This window comes from Trematomus bernacchii, unplaced genomic scaffold (genome assembly GCF_902827165.1).
Source record: "Trematomus bernacchii unplaced genomic scaffold, fTreBer1.1, whole genome shotgun sequence".
Classification (NCBI taxonomy): Eukaryota; Metazoa; Chordata; class Actinopteri; order Perciformes; family Nototheniidae; genus Trematomus; species Trematomus bernacchii.
Window position 1 is genome coordinate 3,419,230 of NW_022987564.1, and position 10,675 is coordinate 3,429,904.

General features: G+C 40.2%; 1 protein-coding gene and 1 long non-coding RNA gene across 2 annotated transcripts; both read right to left on the reverse strand.

The window, feature by feature from the left end:
* Positions 1-505: 505 nt before the first annotated feature.
* On the reverse strand, positions 506-4,741 carry LOC117477907 (coagulation factor XI-like). The gene is made up of 9 exons (XM_034124705.1): positions 4,584-4,741; positions 4,348-4,504; positions 3,859-3,968; positions 3,600-3,762; positions 3,206-3,324; positions 2,992-3,124; positions 1,601-1,707; positions 885-1,044; positions 506-720 (listed from the first exon to the last, which is right to left on the reverse strand). Exons 1-9 carry the CDS (start codon positions 4,642-4,644, stop codon positions 573-575), a joined length of 1,158 nt encoding a protein of 385 aa, XP_033980596.1. The 5' UTR covers positions 4,645-4,741; the 3' UTR covers positions 506-572.
* Positions 4,742-8,625: 3,884 nt separating this feature from the next.
* On the reverse strand, positions 8,626-9,168 carry LOC117477908. The gene is made up of 2 exons (XR_004555373.1): positions 9,059-9,168; positions 8,626-8,927 (listed from the first exon to the last, which is right to left on the reverse strand). It is a non-coding gene; the product is annotated as an uncharacterized LOC117477908 (long non-coding RNA).
* Positions 9,169-10,675: the final 1,507 nt, after the last annotated feature.

Consider the following 10,675-nt stretch of genomic DNA (forward strand, 5'->3'; position numbering starts at 1 on the left):
ATTTTAATATCTTTGCTATCGACGGTGCAGCCGGCCAGGGGCCCATATATATATTTTAATATATAGGCTATATATTTTCTTGGGGGGGGGCCCCAATGGTATTGACCGCTTCACGCAGTCTTCAAAGTAACCAAGCAACCTAAATTAATTTGTAATTAGTCTGTCCAATGACCTTGCTCCCTTTCATGTCATGTGATACCTTGCGTGACGAGCTACCGTTTCATCAACCTCAAAGTTATAGGTACTGTAGCTAGAAGCAGCAAGTTTGGCAGCATTATAACAAATTGAATAGCTTGCATTAATAATGTAGGCCTACAGCAAACCAAAGCACAAGAGCGGCGCTCAAAAGAGAAAGGACAAGAGAGAACAAGGAGATGTAACGGCTAAACTGACAAAATTAGACAGTTTTCCTTGTCATACATCTTCCTCAAAATCTCGATTAATTCTGTAAAGTGATTGTGTGATTAGTTCGCTTTTAGTTGAATAAAGCAGGCTGAAAGCAAACTGGTTTTCTTTCTGTTTTATTACTCTTGTTTACACACAAAAAGAATCCTCTGCAGTTTAAACAGAAATCAAACGGTGCTGCTTACATCTACACGACGTGTGGGTGAAGCAGTATACACACAGGACCTCAGCTGGAAGCCGGATGTAACCTTCTCAAGTTTGGTGATTTTAGGCGGAGCAGGCATGGTGATGGTACGCTTGAAATAGCAGCGACGCCTAGAAAACAAAATCAACACAATCTCAATTATGCACCATAAATACAGCTGTAATCAAATTATAAAGTGTGTTACAATGAGGATTTAATGTTAAAAGATTACCTCAATTGTATTTTTAAAATACAAAATGTACTTTTGTATGCATGCATTAAGACTATACTATACCAGTAATCTCGGTCATGGGCGGCTTCAGTGACGTATTCGTAGAACTGGCAGAGAGGATCCTCAGTACATTTCCTCTGACAGGAGTCTGCATCGTCCATCAGCTCGAAACGGATATCAGAACCATCGAAAGCCACTCCATCGTGAGCAACCTTAAGCCAATCTGTAAGCAGAGAGAACCAGGGTTAACTTCTACTGCAGGCTAAACCACATAAATACTTCACTTATAATACATTTTGATTATTTTTTCAGAATCAGAATACCTGCATTAGTTCCAGAGGGAACTAATAAATGTATGCCAATACTTTATTACTCTATTTCTTCAAACAGGGGTGCCTGTATGCAACACAATGACTATCTAAGTACATTTACTCAAGTACAATACACAAGTACTATTTAGACATGATTGTACTTTACATGAGTATTTACATTTAATGTTACTTACATACATTTTGAAGACAAATATAGACTTTTTACATTTATTTAACACTCAGTTACTTTTGACATATTGTGATACACTAACACGTACTTCTTTCACCTCTGCTGAATATGCATAAGCACCACATTCAACCCCTGTTCAAGCAATCTACATTTGACACTATCTACATTCAATTGTTTGAATGAGTCCATCATCAAACCAAAGCTATTGCAGATGGTCTAGGTGTTGCACTGAAAGCTTTCCCTATCTGACAGTTTTAGCGTTGATCAGTGATACATACTCTCATCCAGCTGACAGAAGCGTTCAGGAAAACCAGTTGTGGATCCTTCTTTAGCTATTGTCTCCATTTTGTCTCTGTTGTTCTTCAGGTGACATTTAAATTCATTACTGCATGAAAGAAAGAAAGAAAGCAAATAAAACCCTTAATAAAATAAAAAAATCACAGAGAGGAGAGTTAAGATACTTTCTAAAACAACACATTGGCTAGTAATAATAGACACTCTATGATACCTCATTGCATGTTGTTGAGATTTCCATATATTTTATGATTTTCTATATTTACAGTATAAACAAAAAACAAGTGGTTTGTTAAGTTGAGATTGAGGCCTATTATGATTTATGGGTGTCACTGATAAGGGAGGGGAGACAGTTTCTTCCCTCTTCCTACAGCGGTGCACAAGGAGGGGGGCTCCTGACTTAGTGAAAAAGAACTGAGGCCCCAAAAAGGTGTTTGTGCCATAGCCGAGAATAATATTTTCCAGTCCTGCACACTCGAGGTCATGACCTTTTTACACAAATATGGGAAGGTGTGTCTTATGCCATAGCCATAGAATATGTCTGGAGAGAGAGGGAGGAGAGAGAGAGAGAGAGAGAGAACGAGAGAGAGAGAGAGAGAGAGGAGAGAGAGAGAGAGCAAGAGGAGAAGAGATGAGAGGAGAGAGAGAGAGAGAGAGGAGAGAGGAGAGAGAGAGAGAGAGAGAGAGAGAGAGAGAGAGAGAAGGGGGGGGGGGGTCCCCTGGTATGCTCTCTCTCCGCTAAGCTCTCTGGTAAATATTGCTTTACATTTCTGTTTATTGAATGCTGAGTGAATTGTTGGATGAAAGTTTGAATACTGGTAATTCTTACTGATCATTTATGAGGAGCTGCCTCTGAATGTTGTCAGGCTATAGGTTTGAATGTTAGCCCTGGCAATCCATGAGGAGATTCCTTTGGATTATGCCGGAAGACTTAATGTCTAAACTATGAATTAAGGTTTCAGATTAGAAAATGACCACAGCATGACTATGTTTTAAGTATGATTGTAATGTTGTAACGAGAGAAGGTAAAAACCCTGTACAAGTGTGGACCATTTTTCTTCAAATAAACTGATCCCACCTTTTGGATTGGGGTAACTTAAAAGACATCTGCGCTATCCTCTCCTGCTTGAAAGGTAAGAAACGCACATCTGCCACACTCACACTTAGGTAGGGCCACACCTCATTACTGATATCAAAATCCTTCGGGATCGCTTAAACAGATTTAGCGGGTCGTCTGAATTGAAACAGCAGTTAATTGAACCTGGTTCTTCAGGAGTTAATAGAGGTGAGAGGTCTGAGTAATTTGCCGGAATAAATTATCAGGCCTCCCGACTCCCAAGAATGTTCTTATGGATACATAGGAAAGAAGAAATACCTGTCGAAAGAGAAGAAGGTGCAGGCTGGGTGAGCAGAGCACAACGCCCGACAGTGATCAGGACAGACACCAGGAAGAGTCTTCAGGTTGCTTCGCGGGACGCTAATGGATGGAAAAAGCTTGCCCTCACATGCTGTAAGAAACACATTAAAAAAACATGCTTAGAAACGTACAGGAGGTTTACCTAATGGTTTTGATATGACTGCTTGTGTACCTGTGGTAGACTGTTGAGGCAGATGCACGTTTTGGGAGAATCCACATACTGAACCAGTCCGTCTTTCCACAGTCGGAGGAGCTGGTATTGACGGGCTATATTTAAGGAAGCACTTGAACCTAAAATACAACACAGGAAAACACATATTTAGGGCATTGTAGAGCCTATCACATGTGGCCAACCTTTTGGTGCAAGAGCAAACTCTTCACTCTGTTACCATCCTGGTATCATTATCACAAGATTGTGTATAAGAAGTGGACATAGCCAGCTGGACGTCACCCACTGGTTTGTGGACTACGGTTTTTGAAGCCATACAGTAGCCTTTCTGGCCGTTTAAGAGCATGGTTTAAGGCACTTTTCTACAGCAATGTTACATTATGTGATCCCGGTTCACCTGATAGTCTCTGTTCCAAAGTCTTCATGTACAAAAGTAAAGAACTGACAGCCAGGGTCCTGCGTGCAGGCTCTCTGGCACTCCTCATGGTCCGCTGTGAACAAAGCAGTGTAGTCGGCCCCCAAGAAGTCCACACCGGGGTACACCTTAGGCAGACAAGGCTCTGGCAGACAGAGACAGAGAGTAAATTAGTGTTATCACATATAGCTTATTAACTAATACTCTTCATATTGGTTATAAACTGTTTCTGTGAGCTTACGTAATTCTGGGGTGCAGGCTTTGAGAGAAAACCCAGAGGTGACGCCCTTTAATGGTTTCTGAACTGCAACATTTCCAGAAGTAGTGGTCTTTAAGTAGCAGTAGAAATGCCTGCAGAGATTAATGGGTCTTTTTACTTAAAACCTTTAAAAATCCAACAGACACCAATGATAGTAAAAATAACTAGTAGCCTACCCACAAAACTTACCCAATGAGCAAATAGAGCAGTTTTTAAAGACAATACATAATGTAGGGCTGTGAAAGAGCTAATATAATAATCTGCATGTTTGTTTTTTCATTTACATTGAGTTTAGCATTGAGTTTAGAAAAAAGCTTAAAAAATTAATAAAAAAGTTGGGTTTGAATTATTGGTCAAATTTTCCAGTTCCAGTGATAAAAATTATTTTCACTGTTTTCTGAAAGAGAAGTCAAAATTCTCAGGAAAATATAACTAGTTTATTTCTAATTACTTGTGTACTGCTTGTCATACCTCAAATCTCTTGTCCAGTCAGCGCGTACGAAGGTAAAGAAGAGACAGGAAGGGTGCTGGGTGCAAAGCTGCTGACAGTGGTCAGCATCTGGAGAGTATTCAAATTTGATGTCCGTTCCTGGGAAATCCACATTCTCCAGAAGCTGTGTGTTACAAACTAAAGAAATGTACATAGTTAATACATTCTGCCACACATAAATAGTCAAATTACAATATATATAATGTAGCGTAATTACCTTGACTTAAGGAGAGGCTGCAGAGAGACAGCAGACCAACCAAAATCAAATGTGTTTCCATCTTCTCAGTTTGGAAACCAATACAGATTCTTGAAGCACAACTGCAGTGAAACAGCTGTTTCTGCAACTGCAGTAATCATCCAAGTTGCAAATGAACTAAAGGCTGTTCACGAACTATGAACCTTTAAGTCTATTAGCCTTTTCAAAGTCCAGATCACTATCGAATGTAACAAGAGTTCTGTTTACTTTTCCTCAGTTGACCTTATCCTTACTTTTTTTTTTTACAATTTACAGTAAATGTGATTTTGCTGTTTTATAATTAGTATGCTTTTTTTTGTTATGGCATGCAGAACCCTGCCACGTGTTATGCTTAAGCAGCAAGTTTTAAAATGTGTTTTATGTTTGTTTCCATATAACTGCAGTGAAATAGTTTGTTTTGCAACTGTACTTTGGCCAAAGGGTTGTTTAGTAGGCTAATCATCAAAGTTGCACATCATTGATTTTAAAGTCAGTCTTTTATAAAATGTTGCCCTGAAAGTCTATTAGCTTTTTTTATATTGTGAAGACTAACTAATGGCGCGTTTCCACTACAGCGCGCAGCCCGGTTTAAGAGGGCTGTGACGTCAGCGGCCCGTTTGTGGTTGCGTTTCCACTTGGCCTAGTACCGGCCGGCTGGTCCTAATTCTCAGTTTTTCTGGCCTCATAAAATCGTGGGGCCAGGGCCAAAGACAACCAGGCTGTGTTTGTGACGTCAACGCTCTCGGCTGCTGATTGGTCGGAGAGAATCGTCACAATCTGCGCGCGAGATAATCCATTTTTACAAACAGCATTTTTGTTAACGGAGGAGCTACAACAATGGCAAAGAAAAGCACACCATGGTCGGTCGAGGAAGTGACGACGTCCATTATATTGCAGATGATAAGGTCCAGCGGGTGCTCGACGGGACAACTCGCAATATCAAAGTCTTTCAGGAGGTCTCTACACAGACACTGGACTCTCCAACGGCGTTACTGGAGTCTGCATGGTACGTTTTTGCTAACGCTGTGTTATTTGCTTGAAAGCTTTGTGTCCCTGCTTTGTGTCCCTGCTTTGTGTCCCTATCTGTTTTAAAGCTCACTTCTAACAAATAAGTCTATTTTATCCTTACATTTATGTTCGACAACCCCGATGGAGCCCCGAAGGCTAGCTAGGCAGATAGCATTAGCGAGAGCTATTGTTTGCTAACACCATATGTGCCATTGTTTACGTTCAGTTTGTCTTTTCTATAGTTGTTGTTGCTATTTATAGTATTGTGCTGCAGTAGTTTGTGGAATTTACAAGTCATGTTTCTGTTCTAGATGATTACATTGGGACTAGCGAGGAGGAACAGTTCCGAACAACGTCCTCTGCATCAACAGCACAAACCGAGGAGGAGACGATCTGGCCCTGCAGGAACGGCAACTGGCCCAGCAGAATCAATGCCATGTCTTATCTTATTGCTTGTTGATAAATAATTGCACCCACCAGCGATCGCACAGAAAGATGGCATCATCTAGGCGTCCCTCTGCAGTCAGAAATATCATAAACACCATCGTCCACAAAGCACTGTACAGGGGTTTATGGATTTAAGAGAATACTTATCACAGTGAAACCTTTATCATCTGTTGCAATTAAAGCAAATAAGAGAATAAATACTTGGTTAAATAATACATTTTAACTCTTTAGCAGGACAACTCTGCATACTGTTTGAAATTGAGTTTGCTAGCTTGAGGTCCTCCTCTAAAACATAACATTACATAATGGTATTAAGAATACATGATAAATACATGTAGAAAAATTACTCAATTGTAATACCCTCGTTGTGCTAGACTCAAACACATTGCTTATATATTTCAAAGAGAAGAGAACAAAAGAAAACACCTATACAAAGAGAGCGGTGCACAGCGCTTAATATTTACTTGCACTATATTTCTGTTGATCTGGGTTATTGTGTTGCACTGTTGGAGGAGCCTGTGACCTAAGATGTTCATTGTCATAACTACACTAGCTATGTTCGTATGACAAAATAAAAAACCTTGAACCTTGAGGCTGTGTCTTTCAGACAAACCATCATAATCATATTATTTTATGCTGTGGATACTTTAGCCTCCATCCATGTTAACAATTTTTTACACTTGCATTTATGAATATAGTTCTGTTGTGTTTTACACTTTTGTATTTATGTTTATAGTTTGCTTTGATATTTGCTTAATTTATTAGATTATTATTATGGGGGCAGTACTGGTGCTTGAAATTCAAATATTTACTAAATAGTCAATTCTGATAACATTTTTTTGGTTTAAATAATTTGACAAACACATGTATGTGAAAAAGAAAAGATGTATTTATGTTCAATACAATACAATGAATATTTAGGTATTACACGTAGGTTTTCCTCAGGCATCCTGAAGTTCTCCACCCACTGAGTGTGTGAAAGATGGAACAATCACATTCCACCACTCGGTAGCTCGGTCGGTAACTTCTGAAATACACAAACAAGAGCATACATATTTTAATACGTAAAAGTGGTAGCTACAATTAATTAAATACTTGAAATACTTTGGTCGTATAGGGAGAGTGAGCCTAAACACATTGCTAGTTAGCGAACGTTAGCTTACCAAGTAGCATTGTAGTTAGTAGTGATTCGAGTCGTCCTGTAGTCTCTGCGGCGTAGGAGGACTGCCCGAACTCTCGCGTCAGCTTCTTCTATACCTCGTCTTGCTATACGTCGCCTCTTTCGAAACAACTCTTGTCTATTTCTTGTGATAATAAACCACACAGCAAAAAACAAGCAAACGATCGCTTTCACATCTCCATTGTTGTGTCGCATTGAAGATGACGTCACGGCAGTTTTAAGCAGCGTCGCTCCGCCTACACTGTTACTATAGATACTGACCCGGTTCCTAAACTGTAATGGAAACGCGCCACAAAGTGAGCTGGTCCTAACGAGGCCGGGCGCGGCCAAAGGAGGCCGAGCGGGGCCGAGCGAGGCTGTGTAGTGGAAACGCGGCATAAAAGCCTCACAACAGATATCACACCTTAATGACATCCTTTCTGTCACTGTTTAACACCACACACACAAACAGACACTTAAACACACTTTATTTTACTGGACTGAGTGCAAGCAATCTGGTCAAATTTGTAATTGTAAAGTTTTAACCCGGTTCTTGTCAGTGTCTTGCAGCTCACCTTCTTCCCGCCAAAGGCCTGAGCTGCTGAATCGCACCTGTCTATGTAGATCTGTGGCTGATTGGACTGTGCCATTTCCTTAAAACCCAAGGGGTGTTCACAGAGCTTCTTCATCCAAGCTACCACTTCTTTAGAGCAATGTCTTTGAATCAACTATGGACTGGGTTATACATTCCTGCAGTTGGGACAAATAGGCAGTGGCTCTTGGTCAGAGGTCAAACATTGTTTAAAGATTCTGTGTACATTAATGTATGCTTTTGGTTCATTGATTGAACTCAGCAACATGTAACATTGCCGAGTTCACAATATGTAAATGTTTACTTTTGCTCAGTTGACCTAAAAAGATTAAAAAGGACTTTGAGCATAGCCAAAGACAAACTATGTTATTATTGGGTGCCCACATTTAAAACCAATACTTTGACCTCAGTATATCGTCAACATTTTTCTAAAAACTAAAAACGCCATAAAAAGCAATAGGAGTCTATCGATGTTTTTAAATGAAAACATTGAAGGTTCATAATCTTTTTACAGTGTGTTGCCACCTCGGGACATAGCCTACAGGGAAAGACAGAAACTCTGCAGGGTCAGGCAGCTAAATGCAAAGCCAAGTCAAAGGACTGTAAAAGCAGCAGTTGTTTATTTGGGTTTAGCACCATCTGCTGTCAAACCTTCAAACTTCCAGTGAGACACTAGATTTAATATGGTCAAATATCTTTGTGTAGAAACATACTATAGCTCCCCGAGACACAGACCTCTGTAAAACATATTCCAGTCAAACATGGGCATCAAGTTGGATCCGTGTAAACTGACCTTGAATGAATAATAAAAGCACAGAAACTTTCAACAATCAATTTTTTATTGTTTTCGTTATAAGCACAACAACAGTATCCACAGTTTAAGTCAAGCACATTATGTAAAGGAATAACAACAGTAGGAGCAATGCACATTTCCTAAAAATGCAGCCAGCTAGATAAGTGCAAGGCAAGGAGTGGTGACAAATCTCAGTCTCAAATGTCTTTCAGGAGGTCCTGTCCTGGGCTCTCCAGCCAGGTCGGAGGCCAGGAGGTTTTGATGCTGGATCTGTCCTTCAGAGAGTTATAGTAAGCTGCCAGTTTAGGGTAACGCTCTTCACAAAACCTAAAGAAGGAATACAAGATGGTGTTAACTTCAAATTACAGATGTTTTCTCTTTGTATGGTATACTTGGTTATCCATGCATTCATATTGTCAAGCAGTTTTAAGTCATTTTCAGTGATTTAATGCACATACCCAAAGCGGTAGAGATAAGCGACGCTTGGAAAAACCATCACATCCGCCAGTGAAAAGTTATTTCCTGCCACAAAAGGGCCTGATGCCTAGAAAACAAATTAAAAAAGGAGTTAGGGAAAGATTCATGTGCTGAAGGGCAGATCTGAAACTGATACTCATGAAAGCTGCCAAAAAGGGCTACCTATTTGATCCAATTACCCTTAGCTTCATAGCATAGAGAATTGTAGCCTAACAACAACAAACAGCTAGCCTGGCTCTATCCACAGGCCCCTAAATGTAACAACCAGCATCTCTAAAGCTTAGCTATTAGCATGTATAATCAGTAAAGTTATAGCAAGAAGATGTAGGGTTACTGGTGGGTGCTTGACTATTAATTCGCGAGAAGCAGTGACTTCCTGGTTGCCTGTCTATTTAGTTATTTAATGGATTTTTGTTTACAGAATATTGAAACTACTCTAATGTCAAGATACTATGAAGCTGGATCCAGTTAGCTTAGCTTAACTGGAACAGCTAGCACAGGGTTGCCAACTCTCACGCATCTGGCGTGTGACACACGCTTTCACTCTCAATCTCACGCTCTCACGCTGCCCAAACTATTCTCACGCCAAAAACAAGAATACCGAAGACTAGAAACGGTTTTGAAAACTTTTGTCACGTAGTGATCGTCTTCTCAATAGAACATCTTTGATAATGTCTTCTGGCCAATCAGAATCACGATAACGGCGTGGTGTTGTTGCAGGAAGTCCCGACGGAGAATACTTTTGCTGTAGTACATCTCTATATACATCGATACAACATTACGTGTTGATAGAAATCAACACGTAATGAAATAAGACCCCACGGTTTGATGATTGATAGGTGTGTGGGCTGTCTTTCATTTTGACACACAGAACAATGGGGGCTATCCACCCTTATCCACAATGTAAAGTAATTCACACAGCCTCTTCCCTCTTCTCTCTGTGAGGAGCAGCAGGTTCAGCTTTCAGAACAAAGTCACAAAAAACTAAAATGGCATTCATTTTTTTAAATATGTCGTGTAGTAATAGATTTATTTATTTTTCTTCTCAAGAGAGTACCAGAATGTGTATTTTATGTTAGTATTTCAAAAAATCTCCTGGGGGAGAATCCCCCCAGACCCCCCCCCCCCCTGCAGGGGTTGGGTTTTCAGCATGTCAACTCTTTCACTTGTGGGGAAATTGCAGGATTGGCTCCAGGTCGCCCTTTTTATTTACTACAAGACAAATGTGCCTTTTTATTTCATACAGTTCAATTCGGATTGAGACAGGGAAATAATCTAAACCTCACGCGTGGCGTTTCACTGTCGGGGGGAGCGTGTATGTAATTACATTGCAAATACTGACTTGAGCCCCACCACTGTATGGGTTAGCCCTAACATAGATTACCCAACAAAAATACTCTGGAGCCGCAACTGCCGACCCGTATTGCGCATGCGCAGATCTAAGATCCAGTAGAAATGATAAAAAAGTCAAAGTCTGCTGCTTATTGTTCTACTAGGCCAAAATAGAGTCAAAGAGTATATGAGAGTGAGAGTGTGTTAATTAATATATTTGGCAGTTTGGAGTAAGTCTTGAAGTAAGAAGATATGATTCTACACTG